The sequence below is a fragment of the Mycena indigotica genome (assembly GCF_014461135.1).
Source record: "Mycena indigotica strain 171206Taipei chromosome Unknown Mind.scaff0006, whole genome shotgun sequence".
In the NCBI taxonomy this organism is placed as follows: Eukaryota; Fungi; Basidiomycota; class Agaricomycetes; order Agaricales; family Mycenaceae; genus Mycena; species Mycena indigotica.
This window is the reverse complement of record NW_023503005.1, coordinates 2,379,463-2,397,645: the sequence shown is the minus strand read 5'-3', so window position 1 is coordinate 2,397,645 and position 18,183 is coordinate 2,379,463. Positions and strand designations below refer to the sequence as shown.

The 18,183-nt window shown below is 49.8% G+C and overlaps 7 protein-coding genes across 7 annotated transcripts; 4 read left to right on the top strand and 3 right to left on the bottom strand.

The window, feature by feature from the left end:
* Positions 1-98: 98 nt before the first annotated feature.
* Positions 99-806, bottom strand: MIND_00717900 (dUTPase domain-containing protein; the record flags this gene model as incomplete). The annotated part of the gene is made up of 5 exons (XM_037363880.1): positions 646-806; positions 485-594; positions 337-438; positions 217-287; positions 99-164 (listed from the first exon to the last, which is right to left on the bottom strand). The coding sequence occupies exons 1-5, from the start codon at positions 795-797 to the stop codon at positions 99-101; spliced, it is 501 nt and encodes a 166-aa protein (XP_037219524.1). The 5' UTR covers positions 798-806.
* Positions 807-1,926: 1,120 nt separating this feature from the next.
* Positions 1,927-3,254, top strand: MIND_00717800 (NAD(P)-binding protein; the record flags this gene model as incomplete). Its single annotated transcript, XM_037363879.1, has 11 exons — positions 1,927-1,950; positions 1,995-2,020; positions 2,069-2,288; positions 2,335-2,347; positions 2,399-2,623; positions 2,676-2,689; positions 2,736-2,812; positions 2,860-2,876; positions 2,922-3,032; positions 3,084-3,112; positions 3,162-3,254. The coding sequence occupies 11 exons, from the start codon at positions 1,927-1,929 to the stop codon at positions 3,252-3,254; spliced, it is 849 nt and encodes a 282-aa protein (XP_037219523.1).
* A 66-nt stretch (positions 3,255-3,320) lies between these two features.
* MIND_00717700 (putative endoplasmic reticulum membrane protein C16E8.02) lies at positions 3,321-4,115 on the bottom strand (the record flags this gene model as incomplete). Its single annotated transcript, XM_037363878.1, has 5 exons — positions 3,321-3,475; positions 3,526-3,700; positions 3,755-3,859; positions 3,918-3,952; positions 4,001-4,115. The coding sequence occupies 5 exons, from the start codon at positions 4,113-4,115 to the stop codon at positions 3,321-3,323; spliced, it is 585 nt and encodes a 194-aa protein (XP_037219522.1).
* Positions 4,116-4,199: 84 nt separating this feature from the next.
* MIND_00717600 (Protein transport protein sec22) lies at positions 4,200-7,513 on the top strand (the record flags this gene model as incomplete). Its single annotated transcript, XM_037363877.1, has 7 exons — positions 4,200-4,377; positions 4,428-4,537; positions 4,584-4,744; positions 4,794-4,955; positions 5,811-6,695; positions 6,745-6,761; positions 6,992-7,513. Exons 1-7 carry the CDS (start codon positions 4,306-4,308, stop codon positions 7,511-7,513), a joined length of 1,929 nt encoding a protein of 642 aa, XP_037219521.1. The 5' UTR covers positions 4,200-4,305.
* A 56-nt stretch (positions 7,514-7,569) lies between these two features.
* Positions 7,570-9,163, bottom strand: MIND_00717500 (uncharacterized protein; the record flags this gene model as incomplete). The annotated part of the gene is made up of 6 exons (XM_037363876.1): positions 7,570-7,748; positions 7,798-8,112; positions 8,158-8,230; positions 8,274-8,423; positions 8,474-8,653; positions 8,708-9,163. The coding sequence occupies 6 exons, from the start codon at positions 9,161-9,163 to the stop codon at positions 7,570-7,572; spliced, it is 1,353 nt and encodes a 450-aa protein (XP_037219520.1).
* Positions 9,164-9,225: 62 nt separating this feature from the next.
* MIND_00717400 (5'-3' exoribonuclease) lies at positions 9,226-13,428 on the top strand (the record flags this gene model as incomplete). The annotated part of the gene is made up of 16 exons (XM_037363875.1): positions 9,226-9,261; positions 9,307-9,355; positions 9,405-9,541; positions 9,603-9,632; positions 9,683-9,785; positions 9,834-9,947; positions 9,995-10,143; positions 10,191-10,316; positions 10,367-10,883; positions 10,934-11,696; positions 11,745-11,825; positions 11,877-11,934; positions 11,984-12,129; positions 12,175-12,595; positions 12,651-12,890; positions 13,078-13,428. Exons 1-16 carry the CDS (start codon positions 9,259-9,261, stop codon positions 13,426-13,428), a joined length of 3,288 nt encoding a protein of 1,095 aa, XP_037219519.1. The 5' UTR covers positions 9,226-9,258.
* Positions 13,429-14,352: 924 nt separating this feature from the next.
* Positions 14,353-16,227, top strand: MIND_00717200 (uncharacterized protein; the record flags this gene model as incomplete). The annotated part of the gene is made up of 3 exons (XM_037363874.1): positions 14,353-14,675; positions 14,727-15,159; positions 15,205-16,227. 3 exons carry the CDS (start codon positions 14,353-14,355, stop codon positions 16,225-16,227), a joined length of 1,779 nt encoding a protein of 592 aa, XP_037219518.1.
* Between the last annotated feature and the right edge of the window lie 1,956 nt (positions 16,228-18,183).

Below are 18,183 nucleotides of genomic sequence, written 5' to 3'. Positions count from 1 at the left end.
TCATAAGAATGCGGAAGATTCGGAGAGCAAGAAAGCAGGGTAAATTTTGGAAGAGATGGTACATTGGTACAAGAACATTTGGCTGGTGTTTTGAGAGTTTAGAGTGAGCCATGGCCGCCAGTTGAACCAAAGCCGCCTGCCCCGCGCAGAGTTTCATCCAGATCCTGAGTAAGATGACAGTGAGCAGATAATGACGCAGTTGGGAAGCACGTGCACCTGGACTTCAAGAATCTCCGGCGTATAGATGCGCTCGATGATAAGTTGCGCAATGCGATCTCCTTCCTCCACTGAAAAAGGGTTTAAAGGGTACTTCTACTGAACGACTAATGCGCGCACCTTCGAAGTCCTTGTCGGAGAGGTTGAACAGAAGAACAAAGACAACACCACGATAGTCGGCATCAATAACGCCTGCACCAGTGTCTATCATGAACTTTGATGCTGGAGAAGTATCAGAGAAGGCAGGGGATCATCTATATAAGGTCACCCAGGCCACTCCGCGGCGCGACGCGTCCATATGTTCCTGCCGGAACTGCAATTGAGATTTGGGTGTCTACAAGAGCCTTTCCGCGAGCGGGAATAGTTTTTTTCTCGGCACTAAGTAGTATGAGACGCGTAGATGGTATAAAAAAACGCGTCGAGACCAACCTGTACAGATCATAGCCCGCTGACAATGGGGAACCTCTTGTGGGCAACTTTGCCTTGTCTGAAAGCCTCTTGATAAGGAGGTTAGACGTGGGTGCAAGAGGTATGTCGACGTCGTCGTCCATCTTGCGTTTCTTTTGTTGAATATCTGACATGAAAGCAAGCACCGCGCGAGTCACAGGCGTGACGAATGTGACTCGCGCTTTCAACGCGTCCATGATTCAGCCACCTGAAAGATGACCTTCAGCGAACTCCCCATCACTAACTACTTTGCACGCATTCCAAAACGGAAAGCTGCGCCCCCCAAAGCCAAGCAGCCTATACCCAAACGGAAGCGTTTGAGCAACCCACTGCCATCAGACTCTGGCGCGTCCACAAGTAAAGATGTTTGTGGTGATACCCAGGCCGGAACTCATCCTCAGCCAACGATACAAATAAAGAAGGAAGGGGAGGTGGTAAATTCGAAGCGGAAGAAGGGCAAGACAGTTGCGTTTGCTATTGACCTCACTTTGGATGACGACCCAGTGCCTCCAAAGAAGGAATCAGCTTCTCCAATGCAGTCCTCAGTGGCATTAGGCAACGATCTAGAATTAGAAGAGACGGTGCCCTCTTCCCAGTCACAATACTTTCCACCCTCATCTACTTTTCAACACCTCGACCCTGACGAGGTACCGTCATCCCAGTCACAGTATTTCTCGCTGTCAGCTTCACCACCTCCCCATTATCTACCAACTAAACAAACTCTTGATTTACTACGTTCACCGTCGCCCCCTCCTTCGCCCGCGGAACGAGATGATGGAGATGTACCCACATCTCAATCTCAGCCACCACTATCTTCATATTCAACGGACTACAAAGACGATATTCCAAGCTCTCAGAGCCAGTACCAAGATCAAGCTATTCCCATAAGGTGTGCTGGGCCACAAACTGACTTTGTCAATGCAATGCTAACACTGTTACTTAGCTCATTGGTCGACTTGAACGATGTGTTCGACGACGACCCTCTACCGACACACGATGCTTCCAACAAGCTAGACGAGTCCGAAACCGAGTCCGATGATGATATTCCGGTCGGGCGGCAAGAGGTTGCTCAAAAGTGCGATCAGGACGCGGTTTCACAACCAAGCTCGCTACCCAAAGAGATTGCAGACTTTTTCGATATGATTGGAGATGAGAGTTATCCACAGTCCTTTCCCCAATCCTTGCAAGCCACGCAATAGTATATTTGAATAATTGTCACGTGGTCGCGTGAGGCAAATTGGCATCTTTATCTTAACCCTCATCATGCCTGGTCGTCTGCAGAACAAAGTGTGGTCTATTCTCTGTCATCAATCCACCTCATAGGAACACAGGTTGCTCTTATCACTGGTGCCGGCTCGTGTGTCGAATTATATTTGCGAGGAATTGCTGCCTGAACAACGATTAGTGGTATCGGCCTTGAATCGTCGCTCTTGTTCGCTGAAGAGGGGGCCAACATTCTACTTGTCGACATTAACCTCGATGGCGCACAGAAAGGCGCTGACCTCATCGCGAAGCGATTTCCCAATGTCAAGGCAATCGCGACCAAGGCAGATGTGGGCAAAGAGAACGATATCAAAGCGGCTGTCGATCTGGCCGTTAAAGAATTTGGTCGTCTCGACATAATGGTGCGCATGCAACTCAACTCCAAGGCCATTATTCTGACAAGTGTAGTTCAACAATGCTGGTTTGTCCAATGACCTCTCTCGCGGACCATGACTTTGAGAATTGTCGATAGGTATCATGCATCCAGAGGACGACAATGCGCTCAACACGGAAGAGCGTATCTGGGACCTCACTATGACAATCAATCTCAAGGGTGTTTGGTGGGGGTGCAAGTATGCTATTCTTGCTATGCGCAACAACCCTACGGATGAATCCCAAGGCCTTCATGTCGGCGGAAGCATAATCAACACCGCCAGCTTCGTCGCGTTGATGGGTGCTGCAACTCCCCAACTTGCTTGTAAGCCAATTTTACGCACATAGTAGTCAAGAAACCTGAATCGACCTGTAAGATACGGCATCGAAGGTGAATTACTTGTAACTTCTCCTATCTCTCCCGCTAAATCTGTCAGGGTGCGGTACTTGCCATGACAAGAGAACTCGCCATGGTTCATGCTCGAGAAGGCATCCGTCTCAACTCTTTGTGCCCGTGCGTTTTACCCCTTGGGAATACATCGTTAGCTGATACCTAGTCAGTGGTCCGCTCAAGACGCGTGCGATTCTCGTTTCCAGCATTCCATCTATTTAAACGTGGCTAGCTCTTCTCATGGACTTCCTAAATACGGCCGAAAAGCGCGACCGGCGTTTGATTCACCTTCCAATGGGTCGTTTTGGCGAGGCGGTGGAACTTGCCAAAGCAGCCCTCTTCTGTGCGCACGTTTCCATAGAAGCAGTTCTTGGGTCGCTAATCTCACTCATAGTGGCCAGTGACGAGAGCAGCTACATGACGGTAAGGTGGAAGAGCTTGGAAAGAATATCCTGACCCGTTCTCGTTCTAGGGTACCGATTTCAAGGTTGACGGTGGCCTTTCTTCCGCCTATGTAACAGCACTGGGAGAGCCAGTTTTGCCTCCTCCAGCAAGTCTGATTTAGGCAGTCAAACAGCGTTAAGTGAACATTAAGTACTACATAGTTGAGTGGGTACAATTGGAGATTGAACTAGTTGGTTTTGGCACGACGGGCGTCTGCTTGAGCTTTGCGCAATTTGGTGATTTCTTTGCCAATCTCGTTCGTCAGACGTTTATGCATCTCGGGTCGATAGCCCAAGCCAAACAAGAGCTCGAGATGGACAAAGAAGGGGGCAAGGACGACGGCTGAGGCGCAGTTTAGCAGGGAGTGCGATAAGAAAATGGCTTTGAATTACCGCCGAGCAGATTGTCCAGAAGCGCTGGAGACCGTTTCTCAGCCAGACCATGACCGAGGAACTGTGCAACCCAGCATATTCCATGGAGTATTATTGCGTTGGTCATGTGAGCGGGAGAGCGAGCATATGCGATAGCAGATAGCAATCCTAGAACCATCTGAGGAGTGTAGAGAAGCTGGGAATAAATTTGCGGTAAACAATCTGTTCGTTTGATACGGTTTCCACGCACAGCAGCAACAGGCTCAAGAGCATAATAGTAGGCCAGGTATAAGGCAGCCGCAATAGAGGAGGCGTTAAGGTCGAACACGAGGTAGTCGTTAATGACATAGTGGATCTTCGGGATCGCGTCCGGCATAGGAATCGTTGTCGCCATGACCCAGGCAGACCTAGACGGAGGCATTGAGAAACTGGCGACGAGCAAAAAAGTCTCAAGTACCCTACAAAACATGTCAGGCATTGCCGGTAAGAGGAAGACCGGACAAACAAAGAATCATCGGCACACAGACGATGTGGATGAGGACATTGATTCGGTTCGAATGGTAAGCACCATAGAAGGTGAGCTGGGTTTGCACGTCAAACAGTTTGGACATCGGAGGGGAAGGGATGTTCGAATGTGAAAATCGTCTTCATTTATAGTGGAAAGCAGCTGGTTGATCACATCAGGCGCGTGCTCCCTGACTTCCCTCCAGACCACGTCCGACCTATTCCAGACAAACCAAGGTTCGACCAACTCCAGGCCGACTTCCATTCAAAACCCATCTGCGGCCAGCCTGCCATATAATGGTCCTGTCGACTATATTAGTGAGAGCTTCGGACGCTCTTCCTTTGGCGGCCAGTGTGGATGACGAACAGGTTGGGCGGTTGAATCCCATTAGCCAAACCCATATTTACCGGTCCCGCAGACTGAACAAGCCCTTCAAGAACATAAACAACAGTCGAAACTGATATTCCGTCGCATTACCCCCAACTCAGAACCACGCTGCTCTATCGAAAGCGGTCATTATACGCTACAGTTTGTGGAGCCTTCTACTTCCTTCACATTCTCAACAGCCATGCAGCTATCTCATCTCGGAGAATGTTGTCTTTCTAACTATTGCCGACAAATCCTATCCACGTAAACTGGCCTTTTCGTATCTTGACGAACTCTCGAAAGAGTTTGCTACAACATATGGAGCCAAGGTCGACGCTGTGAGAAAGCCTTATGCGTTTGTGGGCTTTGGTGTGTCGTGTATTCGTGTCACCCTCATAAGGCTAACTGGTTACTTGAGACACGTTTATGTCCAAAACGGCTCGTCTGTACCGCGACACACGAACAGCAACTGCAGCGACAGGCTCTGGACTTGACAAGCTGAATGACGACCTCCAAGACGTAACGAGGATAATGACAAAAAACATGGAGGAGCTTTTGTGGCGAGGCGACTCCCTTGACAGTGCGTTTACCTTTCCCGTTCACTCTCCGGAAATCCTTTTGACAATTCTTCGAGGAATGTCCCATTTGTCTACGTCACTGCGGTCTGAGTCTGAGAAGTACAGGAAGGCGGCACGAAATATCAATCTGCATGCGATGTTGCGTCAATACGCCCCCATAGGCGCTGTGGCCTTTATTTTCCTTATTATCCTGTACTGGAGGTTCTTTTGAACGTACTACTAGTGTAGACCCTCTCGATTCTTAGTAATATCGCTATTTTGGGCGTGGCATAGATCACGCGAATCGAATTCGAAGCACCGTATCTTCTTTGGCTTTCACCACGATGTACGCCACTACATCGTCCTATGGGCAACAGCACCCTGTTTCTCCTCAAGTTGTTCCTGGTCAGCTTACCTATACAACCTCTTACGATCCCAATGGTCGCGTCATTTATCACTCGTTCAAGTAGCTATCACCCGCCGTCGTGCCTTTCTTCAACTCAATCCACTCTTTTAGAGCTGTTGCCGCTAGGTATATCGCTTCTTACCCCAACTTGTGTGGTCATCGATCCGTCTGAAGTTATCCCACACAAAACGGTGTGATATCTGGCATTCAATGGGTATTGTCGTCTTGTCCACAAAGCTTTCGTGTTTTGAAACATCCAAAGGTGCCCGCCGAGGAAACATTCACGGCGCCAGTGGGAGCGCGTCCAGCCGACGAGGTCAGTTCGAACGCATTTCGTGGCGATAAACGTTGATTTCATTAGAATTTCGCTGCAGCTTGGTCTAATAGCCCGATAACAAAGGAGGAGCAGAAAGCGCTGAGAGAATGGTAGCATTCGATTCGATAGGTGTATCCGATCTAATAGCGAATTCAGGCAACAGCAAGAAGAAAAGAGGAGAAAGAAAGAAGAAAAGGGCGGCCAGACGCCAGCGAGAAAAGGAACAACACTCTGCGGATGCTGAACTTCGAAAGGCGCGTGAACGGGACGCTATAGTCACTGAAAAAGAGCGCCGCAAAAGCGCTAATCAAAGTACACAACCTCAACCTTTCCCTAGTACGGCCGGTTATCCGACCACACCTTATACTGCTGGGTATAATGCTATGCCTCCTGCTGGAGCCTACGATCAACGAGAGCGAAAGCATAGCGCCAATATGGGGGACATCAACCAACAGTTTCGTGAGATGGATCTCACCAACCAAGCTGCACGCCCACTTCAATATCAAACTGATGCTGAACGCGCTCGTAAGCTAAGCAATAATCTTGGTCAACAGGCACCATATGGTGCAGCATACCCCACGACCGCATACCCTGTTTTCGGCAACCCTTCACCCAACATGCGACCGGCAGAGACTCCTCAGGCAGCCTACTCAGCGTCTGCTTATGTCAATGCCAATTATCCCGCTGGTGCCTCGACTACACCAGCCATGGCTCATCCGTCGACGCCCTACAATGGGGCTGTTTATCCTCCCGGTCATGTCCTAGCAGGGAAACCAATTCCAGCTGGTGCGACACCGCCCATTCCTGGCTTGGTTGCATCTACCTCTGGACAGCCTGCCTACCAGTCTATGCCAGTACCTGCTACAGATACTGGCGATCAAGGTCAATTGCCAGCTCCAGACGGGTTTTCTCGTCCTGTGAGCGCGATAACAACGTTTACGCCATTCGATAAAATGAGGCTTGACGACATGAACGAACTTGTTCTTAGTGCTCCTCGTATGCCAGTTGTGCTTCAAGCACACGATGTCCAAGGAGGCGATTGTAGGTTGTTAGGTTTCGTGAACCAAGCCATACTGACTGGTTCAAATAGGGACTCGTTTCATGCAGGTTCGTATTTAGTCGATACGCCCGAACAACTATTACTGAGCCTCCCACTCTTAGGATTTATGTCTTGCTTGGACCGGAAGATTGCCAGCTCCAGGACGCTCTAATCGGAAATCCACGTTAACAGCTGACCTGGTGGATTTATGGAATATGTCGTTTTTCATTCCTCGCGGTGTCGAGGCTAGTCCGTTCCCATTGCTTACCCATCGCTGTAGACCTAACATTCGCGCTAGGTGATCCTATATAAGGGCCGTGAACGTCGTTCTGGTCCACAGGCTGGCATGGAAGACATCCAACTTCCTCTTTTCGATAGCCGCGATGACAGTTCTTCGTCTTCGTCTTCAACCTCCGACTCAGACTCGGACTCTGACGATCCGAGGTTCACCAACAACCAGATGTACATGTATGACCAACAGTCCGGTCAGGGCATGACCGAAATCATGGAGCGCAAACGCCGACGACGCGAAATCAAGGCCGAGAAGAAGCAGCGGCGGAAAGAGAAGAGAGCTCGGCGAAAAGCGAGAGCTCGAGAGAAAAAATACTCGCTTTATATCGCCTGTGTGCCTCCTGGCGGTGTTCAGCCTGGAATGGGCGGCGCTGTGCCAGGAGTAAATCCAATGGCGGGAATGCCAATGAACCCTTCAGCTTACGGGGGTGCTGTTACTGGTGGGGTGTCGATGAACCCCGCCGCATACGGAGGTGCCGTTACTGGTGGAATGCCAATGACTAGTCATGCTGGAGCTTATGGGATGTAGCATGTCATTACTACTACTTGTAATTATGTTTTCTGGGTTATAACATGTTCTACTTTCTACACTGGTAATGAGCTTCTACCCAAGGCCATGTTCACTGAACTGATGCTACTCGGGGGAATAAGGCCAGCCTCAGTAACGACTGCTGTGATATACGCGGGAGGAGTTAGGTCATACAGAGGGTTGAGCACCTCAAGATTTGGAGTCGGTGTAGAAGCCGGGAAGAGATGAGAGGGTGCTGGAATAGAATAAGAACAAGCGTTGAATATAGTTCAAACGAGACCAACCGAGCTCGTTCTTCCCAAAGCCATCCAGCATAACGCCATCGCTGAATTTATATGTCTCGCAACAGACGAGTACTGGAACGCTGTGCTGCTTCGCCATCATAGCGACCAAAGCAGTCCCAGCACGGGAAAATACAGCCCCGTTTGAGTGAAGGGAGTGGGCGCCAAGGATAACGGTGGTTGCTTCCGTGATGAGTGATGGGAGAGCGGGTAGAAGAGCGTATGTGCAAGGTATTGGGGGCAAGGGAGGCTGGAGAGCACCGCCAGAAAGAGTCCATGACGTGGATGAGGAAGTGAGAGCTTGAAGAAGAGCCTTTCCTGGATGATAGTCAGACAAAATCTCCGGCCGAAGGGTGATCTGACCTTCTAGTAATGGTCGTGAATCGACTATTATGACAGAAAATCGCTTGCCGCGGGAATGTGCATGCAGCAAGACCTTCTCAACGATGGACGATCTTCAAGTCAAGTTAATGGCAAACGATGCTCGATGATGGGACATGCCTTGCAAAGGTGAGAATAACGTCACCGTCTTTGATTTTCTTCAGAGCAAAGTCTTGGATGACATCGTCCGCCACGATGATTCGATCTCGAATGTAGTCGTCGATTTGTTGACAGAGAAGGTCCTTGGCCTGGAAAGTGTGCGTCAGTGCAGATAGTGAGCTTGCAAGGACAACCTAACATCTTGCTCAGGAAGGTCAATATCGGAGCCACTGATCTCGAGTTTGAGTTGCCTGATAGCATTTCCCATCGTGACCGACATGGGTCGTGCGGAAACTAAATGCGTTATCTGAGGCGAAAGATGTGTCATGAGATGCCTCGAAAGGGTGTTGTTCGGTGGAGTTGTGTAGTCTTGGATCACCTAGCACGTAACGTATGTGACTCCAAAAGACACAAATGAACAACAAGAACGCACTGTTTTGAATGCAGTCAAAGTAGCGATGCATCGCGCGTTTGCACCGCAGATCTTGAACTCGGAAAACTGGAGAGCGAGTCTGATTATGCAAGGATGAATATCGCCTTTGGCGCCGGGTCCATTCTTGGGTAATCCAAAATGTGAAAATATTCGTAGACTCCGCTTCGAGCTATCTGCTTCATGATCGGCGCTGGCTATGGCATGCGATCTTGAAGTATCGGGGCCAGATGTAGGTGCTGCTTCTGCCCCTGCCGCAGCTTTCTTGGGCGTGGCAGGTTTGGGTTTCGCCTTTGCTTTAGCAGCGGAGTCGGCTGGCTGAGTTTGTTGCTTTTGTGCAAGTTTAGCAGCACGTTGGCGCTCCTGTAGTTCTCTACGCTCGGCCTTTGTCATAGATTTCTGACTTGGATGAGAGCCGGATGCCACTGGAGCCGCAGATTCAACGGCAGGTGTGGCCATGGTGTTCGAGGAAATGAGTCGAATTTCGTGACAGTTTGGCGTGACACATTCATCTTGTTGTCCACGACTACTCACGACTCCACCCAGAGCGAACTATGGTGCGCTTCAACATTCTATGGTGTCTTCTCTCATGCTATTTTCAGGGTGTCCCAGCGCTTTTCCGCTGGCTCAGCAAAAAGTACCCTAAAATCAGTGCGTCCTGCGTTGCAACTGTTTTCGTCACATTCTTGAACTTGTTCAGTCTATCCCGTTGTCGAAGAGGAGGAAATTGAAGTTCCCGGCGAGGATGGCGCTATCACCAGCATACCCGTTAATATGTCTATGAACAACCCAAACGGAAAGGAATTCGATAACTTATATCTCGACATGAACGGTATTGTGAGTTGGTTTCTCCTCTTATCAAAATCAACATTTTCTAATCTCTCTCTCTCTCTCTCAGGTCCACCCTTGTACACACCCGGAAGGGAGAGTGCGTTGGCGACGTTCTGCTTTGCGAGGCTATCTGACTCTTGACTGCAGCCGGCTCCCGAAACTGAACAAGAGATGATGATTGAAATTTTCAAGTACACTGAGCGTGTTGTCAATATGGTTCGGCCTCGGAAACTGCTTTTCATGGCCATTGGTGCGTCTTCTCATTCATCGACTGACACGTCCCATTGATTTCCCTCAGACGGTGTCGCTCCTCGAGCCAAAATGAACCAACAACGCTCGCGTCGTTTCCGAGCTGCCCAAGATGCAAAAGACAAGGAGATTGCGCGCCAGGAGTCCATTCTGCTGTGGAAAGGCGCGCCATAAATCGGTTTTCTGCTACTCGCATAACCTTCCACACAGAAATGGGCAAGGAAATAACCGACTTCAACGAAAAGCAAGGCTGGGATACCAATGCTATCACGCCTGGCACACCGTTCATGGACCTTTTGGCTGCCTCTTTGCGCTATTGGGTGGTTCATAAACTGAATACAGACCCAGGTTGGAAAAATGCAAGTTGGACTAGTCTGACCGTTTCAGTAGACTGACTTTTCCTTAGATTCAAGTTTTAATTTCCGACGCAGGAGTACCTGGAGAAGGAGAACACAAAATCATGGACTTCATCCGACGGCAACGCATCAATCCTGACTACAACCCCAACACAAAGCACGTTATATATGGACTGGTATGTGGCTCACTGACTTTCCCAGCATTCATATTAATGCACGAGACTAGGATGCGGATCTTATCATGCTCGGCATAGCCACCCACGAGCCGAACTTTTGGGTGTTGCGTGAGGACGTATTCGCGGACGCTAACAGCACGGCCTGTCGCAAATGTGGGCAAGAGGGACACTATGCAGCGAACTGTACTGCCCCTGAGCCCGTAGAGCAAATAAAGAAGACCCCCGACGCAAAAAAACCATTTATTTTCCTCGACATTGCTATTCTGCGAGAGTATCTTGAAGTTGAACTGGACGTCCCAGAAATCTATTTCCCTTTTAACTTCGAACAAGCTGTTGATGATTGGGTCTTACTCATATTCTTTGTCGGCAACGACTTCCTCCCCCATCTCCCTTCTCTTGAGATTCGTGAAGGCGCCATTGACACGCTTTTGAGGATTTGGAAGCAAGAACTTCCTAGAATGGGCGGCTATATCACCAACCATGGGCATATGGTTTTGGATCGCGCGCAAATCATTCTCGAAGGACTTGCTCAAAGGGAAGATGACATCTTCCGGCGGAGGCGTGAAAGTGAGTGGTCTTGTTTCCGCATTTTTTTTTTTGCTAAGATGTTCCTATAGCCGAGACTCGTCAAGACGAAAATGCAAAGCGACGTAAGTTGGAAGCAGATAGTCGAAAGAGAATCAAGCCATCATCTTCATTGTCCCTCACTGCTCTACCCACTGCCCCTACTCCTGTTCATCATCCTCTGCCTGCTCGCCCTAATTTTGCTGCGAATGCCGATACGATGGGCTTTGGTGCCCCGGCCACAACTCAGACTGTCGCCCAAAATGCTCCTATTGCTGCCCAAGCCCTTGCGGGGTCTAACCATGATGTTGTCGCCAATCGTCGTGCCATTCGAATGGCTAATATGAGTGCTGCTGAGATGCTTAAGGCCGAGCTCGCTGGAGCAGTGCCTGTCAAGCCTAATCTGTCTCTGCCTCCAAAACCTGTCACAGATCTCAGTCCCATTCCCATTCCTATTCCCATTCCTATCCCCCCACCTCCTTCCACAACTGAGCCCGAAGATGAAGGGGTTCCCGGCCTTGGGACTGTTCGCTCTCCAACAACAGTCGAGACTCATGTCGCCACTGAGTCAACCATGACCGAAATGATAGATGAGCCGAGCTTGGACAATAACTTGGCCGATAGCGATGTACCCATGAATGGCGACGCCTCCCCTAATAGTGGGCCAAAACGCAAACTAGCTGATGTCGAGCAAGAAGAAGAGACTGTAGAGGACACTTTTGCTGCTGAAGATGACGACGGTGACGTCCCTGCCAATACGTCCGTCAAACTGAAAGTCAATGCGGATGGCACTGTCGATCAAGAAGACACCGTCAAGTAGATTTCTGCAGTCATTCCTGGAACTTAGACTGAGACATTTCGCAGACTTTGGGAACCAGGTTACCGTGAAAGATATTATGCCCAAAAATTCCCAGATGACGTTGGGGATCCCAATCTAAAGACAAGGTATAATCGGTGGCTGTCTTGGTTGATCGTATGCTTACTTGAAAAACACAGGATTACGAAAGCTTACATCGAGGGACTGTGCTGGGTGCTCCACTATTATTATCAGGGCGTAAGTTTCGCTTCGTTTTCAACTGCACCGCTCTCTCATTATCAACAAGACTCCGTCCTGGCAATGGTTTTATCCCTATCATTTTGCCCCATTCGCGGCCGATTTCGTCGATGTCAAAGATATGGGAATTAGCTTCAACATCGGTCGTCCCTTCAAGCCTTTCGAGCAGCTTATGGGCGTCTTCCCTGCTGCCAGGTAAGCCTCCGTTAGACGCAGAGGAAACTATTGACCAGAATATAGTCGTAAACAAATACCCGCTGTTTTCCATGAGTTGATGACCAACCCACTTTCGCCGCTGAGGGGAGGCTCAAACAAGGAAAACGTTCCATCTGTCGATTTCTACCCCGAGGAGTTTCAGATCGATATGAATGGCAAGAGGATGGCGTGGCAAGGTGTTGCGCTATTGCCATTCATTGACGAGGGTGCTCTCCTGGAGAACATGGCAAAACCTTTCGATTTTCTGGCGGAAGAAGATCGTCCGGCTCTCCATTTGCCTCCAGATATGCCTGCGCCTGGTGCTCATGACCCGCCGTATTCCATTTATCTGACTCCCGAGGAGCGAAAGCGCAACACATGGGGAAATAACGTGATATTTGCGTCCAACGACCACCCCGTCTACCCTTTCTACGAGCAGCTTTATGGGAAGCGCAAGAAACAGGACGTATGTCGTGTTCATTTCACAGAACGATGTTTTGAATTAAACTTGTTCCGTTTAGCCCTTACCACTCGACACGAAGCTCAGCTATGGTATGAGCGGCAGTGTCGCTCCCAATCCTGACTGTATACCTGGCTCGACATACCCCTCTTCTTTGTCGGAGTTGATGCCAGATGTGAAGAATGACCAATCGCTATCGGTGTACTATTTTTTCCCGAAACAACACACACCACATCGTTCTATGCTGCTCCCCCGCGCTCGTGCACCGCCTCGTACGTTGAATGCAGGAGACTTGGAAACAGTGAGACGGGGTGGACGGGGTCGCGGTGGTCATCGTGGGGGGGGGGGGAGGTGACAGAAATGGAAATAATGGAGCAAGGTTTGATCGCGGAAGGAACGATATGTTCCATTCTCGCCCGAATTCAGCACCTCGCGATGACAGACGAGGCTTTGACCGAGGGCCTGCATATAATAATAGACCTCCACAGAATAACCATCCATACCAACAGTCCCAACCGAACTACCCCCCGAGACCAGCACCACAGTACGGTCAACCACCCCAGAATAATTACCGTGGTTATGGTGGGCCACCGCCCCCTCAACAAAACTACAATTCATATGGCAATGGCTACGGCGGAGGTGGCTATGGCGGTCCTCCCAGCAGCTATGGTAGCAACTACGGCGGGTATGGCTCGAATTATCAACAGCCTCCCCCACCACCGCCCGGTAATTATGGAGGGTATGGTGGATACGGCTTAGGTCAGCCTCCTCCTGCCAATTACAACCAACCGCGGGGAGGGTATAATAATAGTTCTCGAGGGCGTGGCCGTGGATGGTGAGGAAGTGTTTGACATCTATGCAGTTGTGCTTGTAGCTAGAGTTGTGGGTCTAATCAATCTACATTATATCATAGCTCGTCTTTTGGAGTGCTTGATTGTTGTTGTTGGGCGATCTTGACCTTCAGCCATCCAAAGACACGTTCAGTGACATGTTCTACTGGGTGATCGAACAGGTAGGGAAGAATAGGAACCTAGGAGCAAGTTAAGAGGCAAAGACAAGTGCAACGAATGTTCTTTTACGATCGCTAAGCCGCTTGTTGTCGGTCCCCAAGCGCGCAGTCGGGGGTTGGGTGACTTGTCAAACACCTTCTTGGCCTGTTTGACTGCGGTATGGATGGTGAACGCAGGAAGGGCCATAGAAGCGATGGATTGGAAGGTGGCGCGTTCTGCAGCGGCAAACGCAATCCGTGTCGATTCGGTAAAAGTGGCAGCTTCAAGAGCGGAAGGGCCATTTCGGTGAGTCTTGTAGCTGTGAAATCCAACATCTCCCAGAACTGCACCCACTAATTAGATGGTGCAACAATGGCGATGGGGAGACTGACGATATAACCAAGAGATGCCATAGCATGCCGTTACGACGGCTGGAGGGACTAGAGGGCGAAAAGCTTCTCCAACATCACTGACATTTTGTAGGTAGAAACATAAGACCACAACGCGAACTCACGAAGTGTAAGCTATATATCGTGAGCTGGCCCGCAATGCCGTTCTCAATCGAGCACCATAAGCAGCATAGCGAATCTGGGAGTCTGTAGAGTCCGCGTCTTGCTGGGCTAGTTCATCTGCTGTCTTCTCTATTTCTTGTTCGACTACTTCTGTGATTGAAGACATGCTTGCTAGTGGTGGTTAGTGTCAAGCCTTAGACTGACGCGCCGGCTCGGCGTTCGGCATGTGACACGTCACAGAGTCTGACCGCGAACGACCACCATGTCGACGTCGTCTGGCCCAGAGAAGATCTCTGCATACTACTCTCTAGTGTTTCCGACCGTAACTTTCTATGTTCGCACTCTATCTGTTACTATCGGACGCCGCTGTCTTCCCAATCCGAATGCTGCCGCTACCTCATCCGCTCCCGACCCAACCCAAGTTGATGTAGACCTGGGGGCACTCAAGAGCGTTTCTCGCCTTCACGCCAAGATAGAATATGACGAGGACCAAGACCGCTTCATGCTCGTTGTCGTTGGTCGCAATGGCGCATGGGTTGACGGGGTTTGGTCTGCTAGAGGGTCACGAACTCCACTTGGCGAGCGGTGCGTCATTTGCGTCTTGCTAAATTCTGTTTCGCAACTCATATCGCTTAGCTCTCAAATTCAAATTGCCTCGAGAACGTTCCATTTTGTCCTGCCACCACCAGCCCCACCGGAAGACACACCTTCACCAAGCTCGCATTCCTCCAATCTCAGACTTCGCTCCCCGTCTGTAGATATCACCTCCATATCGCCCCCCTCTACACCGCAATCCCACTCGCCACCTCCAAAGGAGTTGAAACCCGCACCCCCACTACCGGACCCTCAGTTATCTAAGAACTCTAAGAAACGGAAAAAGAGTGATGCACATTCCACGCCCAAATCGAAGATTATCTCAGCCAAGACCTCCGGAAAACCCCTCATTCCGCTTCCGCAGCTTGCCGAGGATGCTCTCCGAGGTATTGGCGCCAAATCAACATTGCAGGAGATTTGTGCATGGATATCAAGCCGCTATGAGTACTACAAACACACTGATGAGCAGTGGATGGTACGATTATTTCGCTGTCTAATTCTTAGCTAAACACGACTGTAGGCATCCGTTCGTTTCTCCTTAACTTCCGACAAGCGATTCAAGAAGATGGAGAAGTGTGGCGATTCTCTGAGAGGAAGGGGTTTCTTTTGGGCACTTGATGAAGAGGGCTTTTCTGTGGCGCCAGTAGCGGCAAGCGTTAGCAAAGCGACTTCTGGAGGGAAAGCAAGCAACAGCGGAAATAATGATAAGGCCGTGGAAAGTGAGAAGCCCGCTCAATCGTCTTCGACATCGACCGGAATCCCTCCAGTCCCGAATCCTCCCGTCCATTCCCGAGTGGCTCCCATCATACCAGCTCTACCACCCCACCCTTCCGCAGCCCCAGCACTTAAGCCAGTCACCGGACCGCCACCGCCCTCTGGCGTATTTGCATATACATCACTTTCGACTGTCCCTCCATCCCGCCAGCTGCAACCGACTGCGAATAAACCCACACCGTCTTTGCCGCCGAAACCTGTGACACCCCAGCTAATATCTGTGCCTCAACAACCTGTCGCAGCACCTGCCGCGAGCCAACCAGATGTATCGATTCCGATCATTCTAGGGCCAATACCACCAACACATCCGGATTATTCTCCTTCACATCCGAATAATTCAGCTAAGGAGGGCTATATGGTTCTTCACGAACGAACCCTTATTCTTGATCCTGGAGTATTCAGTGGACTGGGAACGGACACACTGAAGGAATTAGAGGCTATGGGTGCTCGAAAGGCCCTGGCTGTTCTAGCCGGTCACATGGTACGGATACTCAAGGAGAGACGGGCTGCAAGAGGGCGTGGCAGAGGAAGAGGAAGGGGTCGAGGACCAGGGCCAGGACGAGAATCAGGTATTGGTCACGGGACTCCCAAGTCGTCGACAAATGCACCACCGGCTGATCCTATTAAGCCACAGCAAGTGGAGAGTGTGGCTGTAGTAGGCGAGGGGCGAGCAGGCTCTCCTTTGGTCATTATCGATGACTCGGATGGAGACGAGAAGCCAAACGTGAAGCGGAGACGTTTGGATGATTCGATGACCACCGTATCATAGCTATATTTCTTGGGTAGATTCTCATTTAATTCGAGAGTCCGCGTAATTATAATCATGTACGTGTTCAAAGGGTATACTGATCACGCTGTGATGATGGAGAACAATGATGCTGTGCACTTGAATGAACATCTTGCTTCCTTCCCTCACCTCTCTCCCCGACCGAGCTGCGTGTCCCAACGCCTCCAAAGCTCCTTCGCTCGATCCTGGAATACTTCAGACAACCCTCCCGAAATCTCCTCGAAACCATCAAGCAATCTTTCAAGAAGCTCCAATTTATTCTTGAATTCATCCTGGCCAGCAACTTGGCGAAGACGAAGTCGTTCCTCAATCCAACTAGTGGGAATGTTCTTGTACCTCCACATGTTGTCCAGATGAGGCATTAACACTTCAATTTGTTGGTAGCTGTGTTTGCCTTCGTATAGGATGTGTTCTGCTCGCTTCAGTTCATTATCCCACGTTATTTGCAGCATTGGTGCGGGCTTTGTGTGGACCAGCTCGATGTTGGGTCTCTTCCGTGGTCTCTCGTAGCCCGAGTTCAGCTCGCGCTGACGTTTCGTGCGGTTTGTCAAAGTGGGATTGCTGTTCGACGAGGAAGAAGCGGCTTGTCGACTGAGCACAGCAGAGGTGTGATACTTGGGTGATTCTCCGCGCTTGTTTTTGGTTCCTTGCATCAACTTCCGCTGATGACCATATTTCAGATGGGCCAGCTCTTCGGGGACACGACGTGGTATAGACGCATTATTGCTTGAGCTAAACAATGCGCTGGCTGGGTCTGAAAGTCGGCGTCCAAATGCAATCCCATCAGAGAAGTTGATTGTCGGAGAGGTTGGTGGGGTTGTGATTGGACTCTCTCTGTCACCACTGATGGACCCAGTCCAGAGTGAGTATTCACTCGAGCTGTCTTCGTCCGTGATGGCAGGGGAAAATAGTGTTGCGATCGGGGGCCGGGAAGATCGAGATTGTTGGATGGCCGGTGACAATTGTCTCCGGGCCGGAGAAGGTCCGGGTGACAGACGGAGTTGATGAAGTGAGGCGGTGCTGTGACTTATGTCATTGTCACACTCCTCCTCCTCCTCCTCGCCGTTGGTTGCAACGACATTGCCACTGGCAATATTGTCGCCAAAACTCCGAGTTGCTTTTTGAGTATGTCTGATAGAGGATTTCTGCAACAAGGCAGCAGCAGCCAATCTTTTATTTTTGAGAGCAAGTATGCTTTGAGGTGTCTGGCCTAGATCTTTATTAGACTTTGTTTGCTGCCAAATAGTTCTCCTACCCAGGGTACCAGCAATGGTCATCAATAGTGTATTATGCATCTTTTCAGATGGATAGTGCTCAACAGAATGCTTTTTGATTTCGAATTGTTGGAAAATGTTTCCAGTTCGCCTTGGGTTCAAAGTGGAAGCCGAAAAGGGAGAAGCTGAATGAACACCATTCCTCTGGGCCAAAGTACTACTGGCAACATCAACAGTATTATGGACAACAACATCTCTCTCCTGAAAAGGGTTGTTAGTGAGTTTTTGATATATACAGGCTGAAATCCTTGCCTCAGAATCCTGCATAATGAGAGATAGACTTGGGGGGTAGGGGTGATGATAGTGGGGGGTGCTTGGAAAAAATGCAAAGAGTATGGGAGTTTTTTGATGGGCTTATATAGCAATTCCCAGGAACACAGCTTTTAGTAAATAAACAGCACCACACATGTCAAAACAAAGAAAGCTATGACTCATATTTTGCTTCGTGGCTAATCTCGAATATTCGTGGGTCCATCACATCCACAAGCCGACGTCTGGTCTAAACTAGCGCGGAGAGTTTTCCCAGTGATGCAATGCTGTGTGATTTAGGCGGAGATACCGCAAATAAGTGTAGTGGACTGTAACGTCATGATTTGGCGTTTTTTTACAGACGGGAAACACCCACGGTTATATTTTGTATTCAGAGAACGTGCGTCGACAGCAG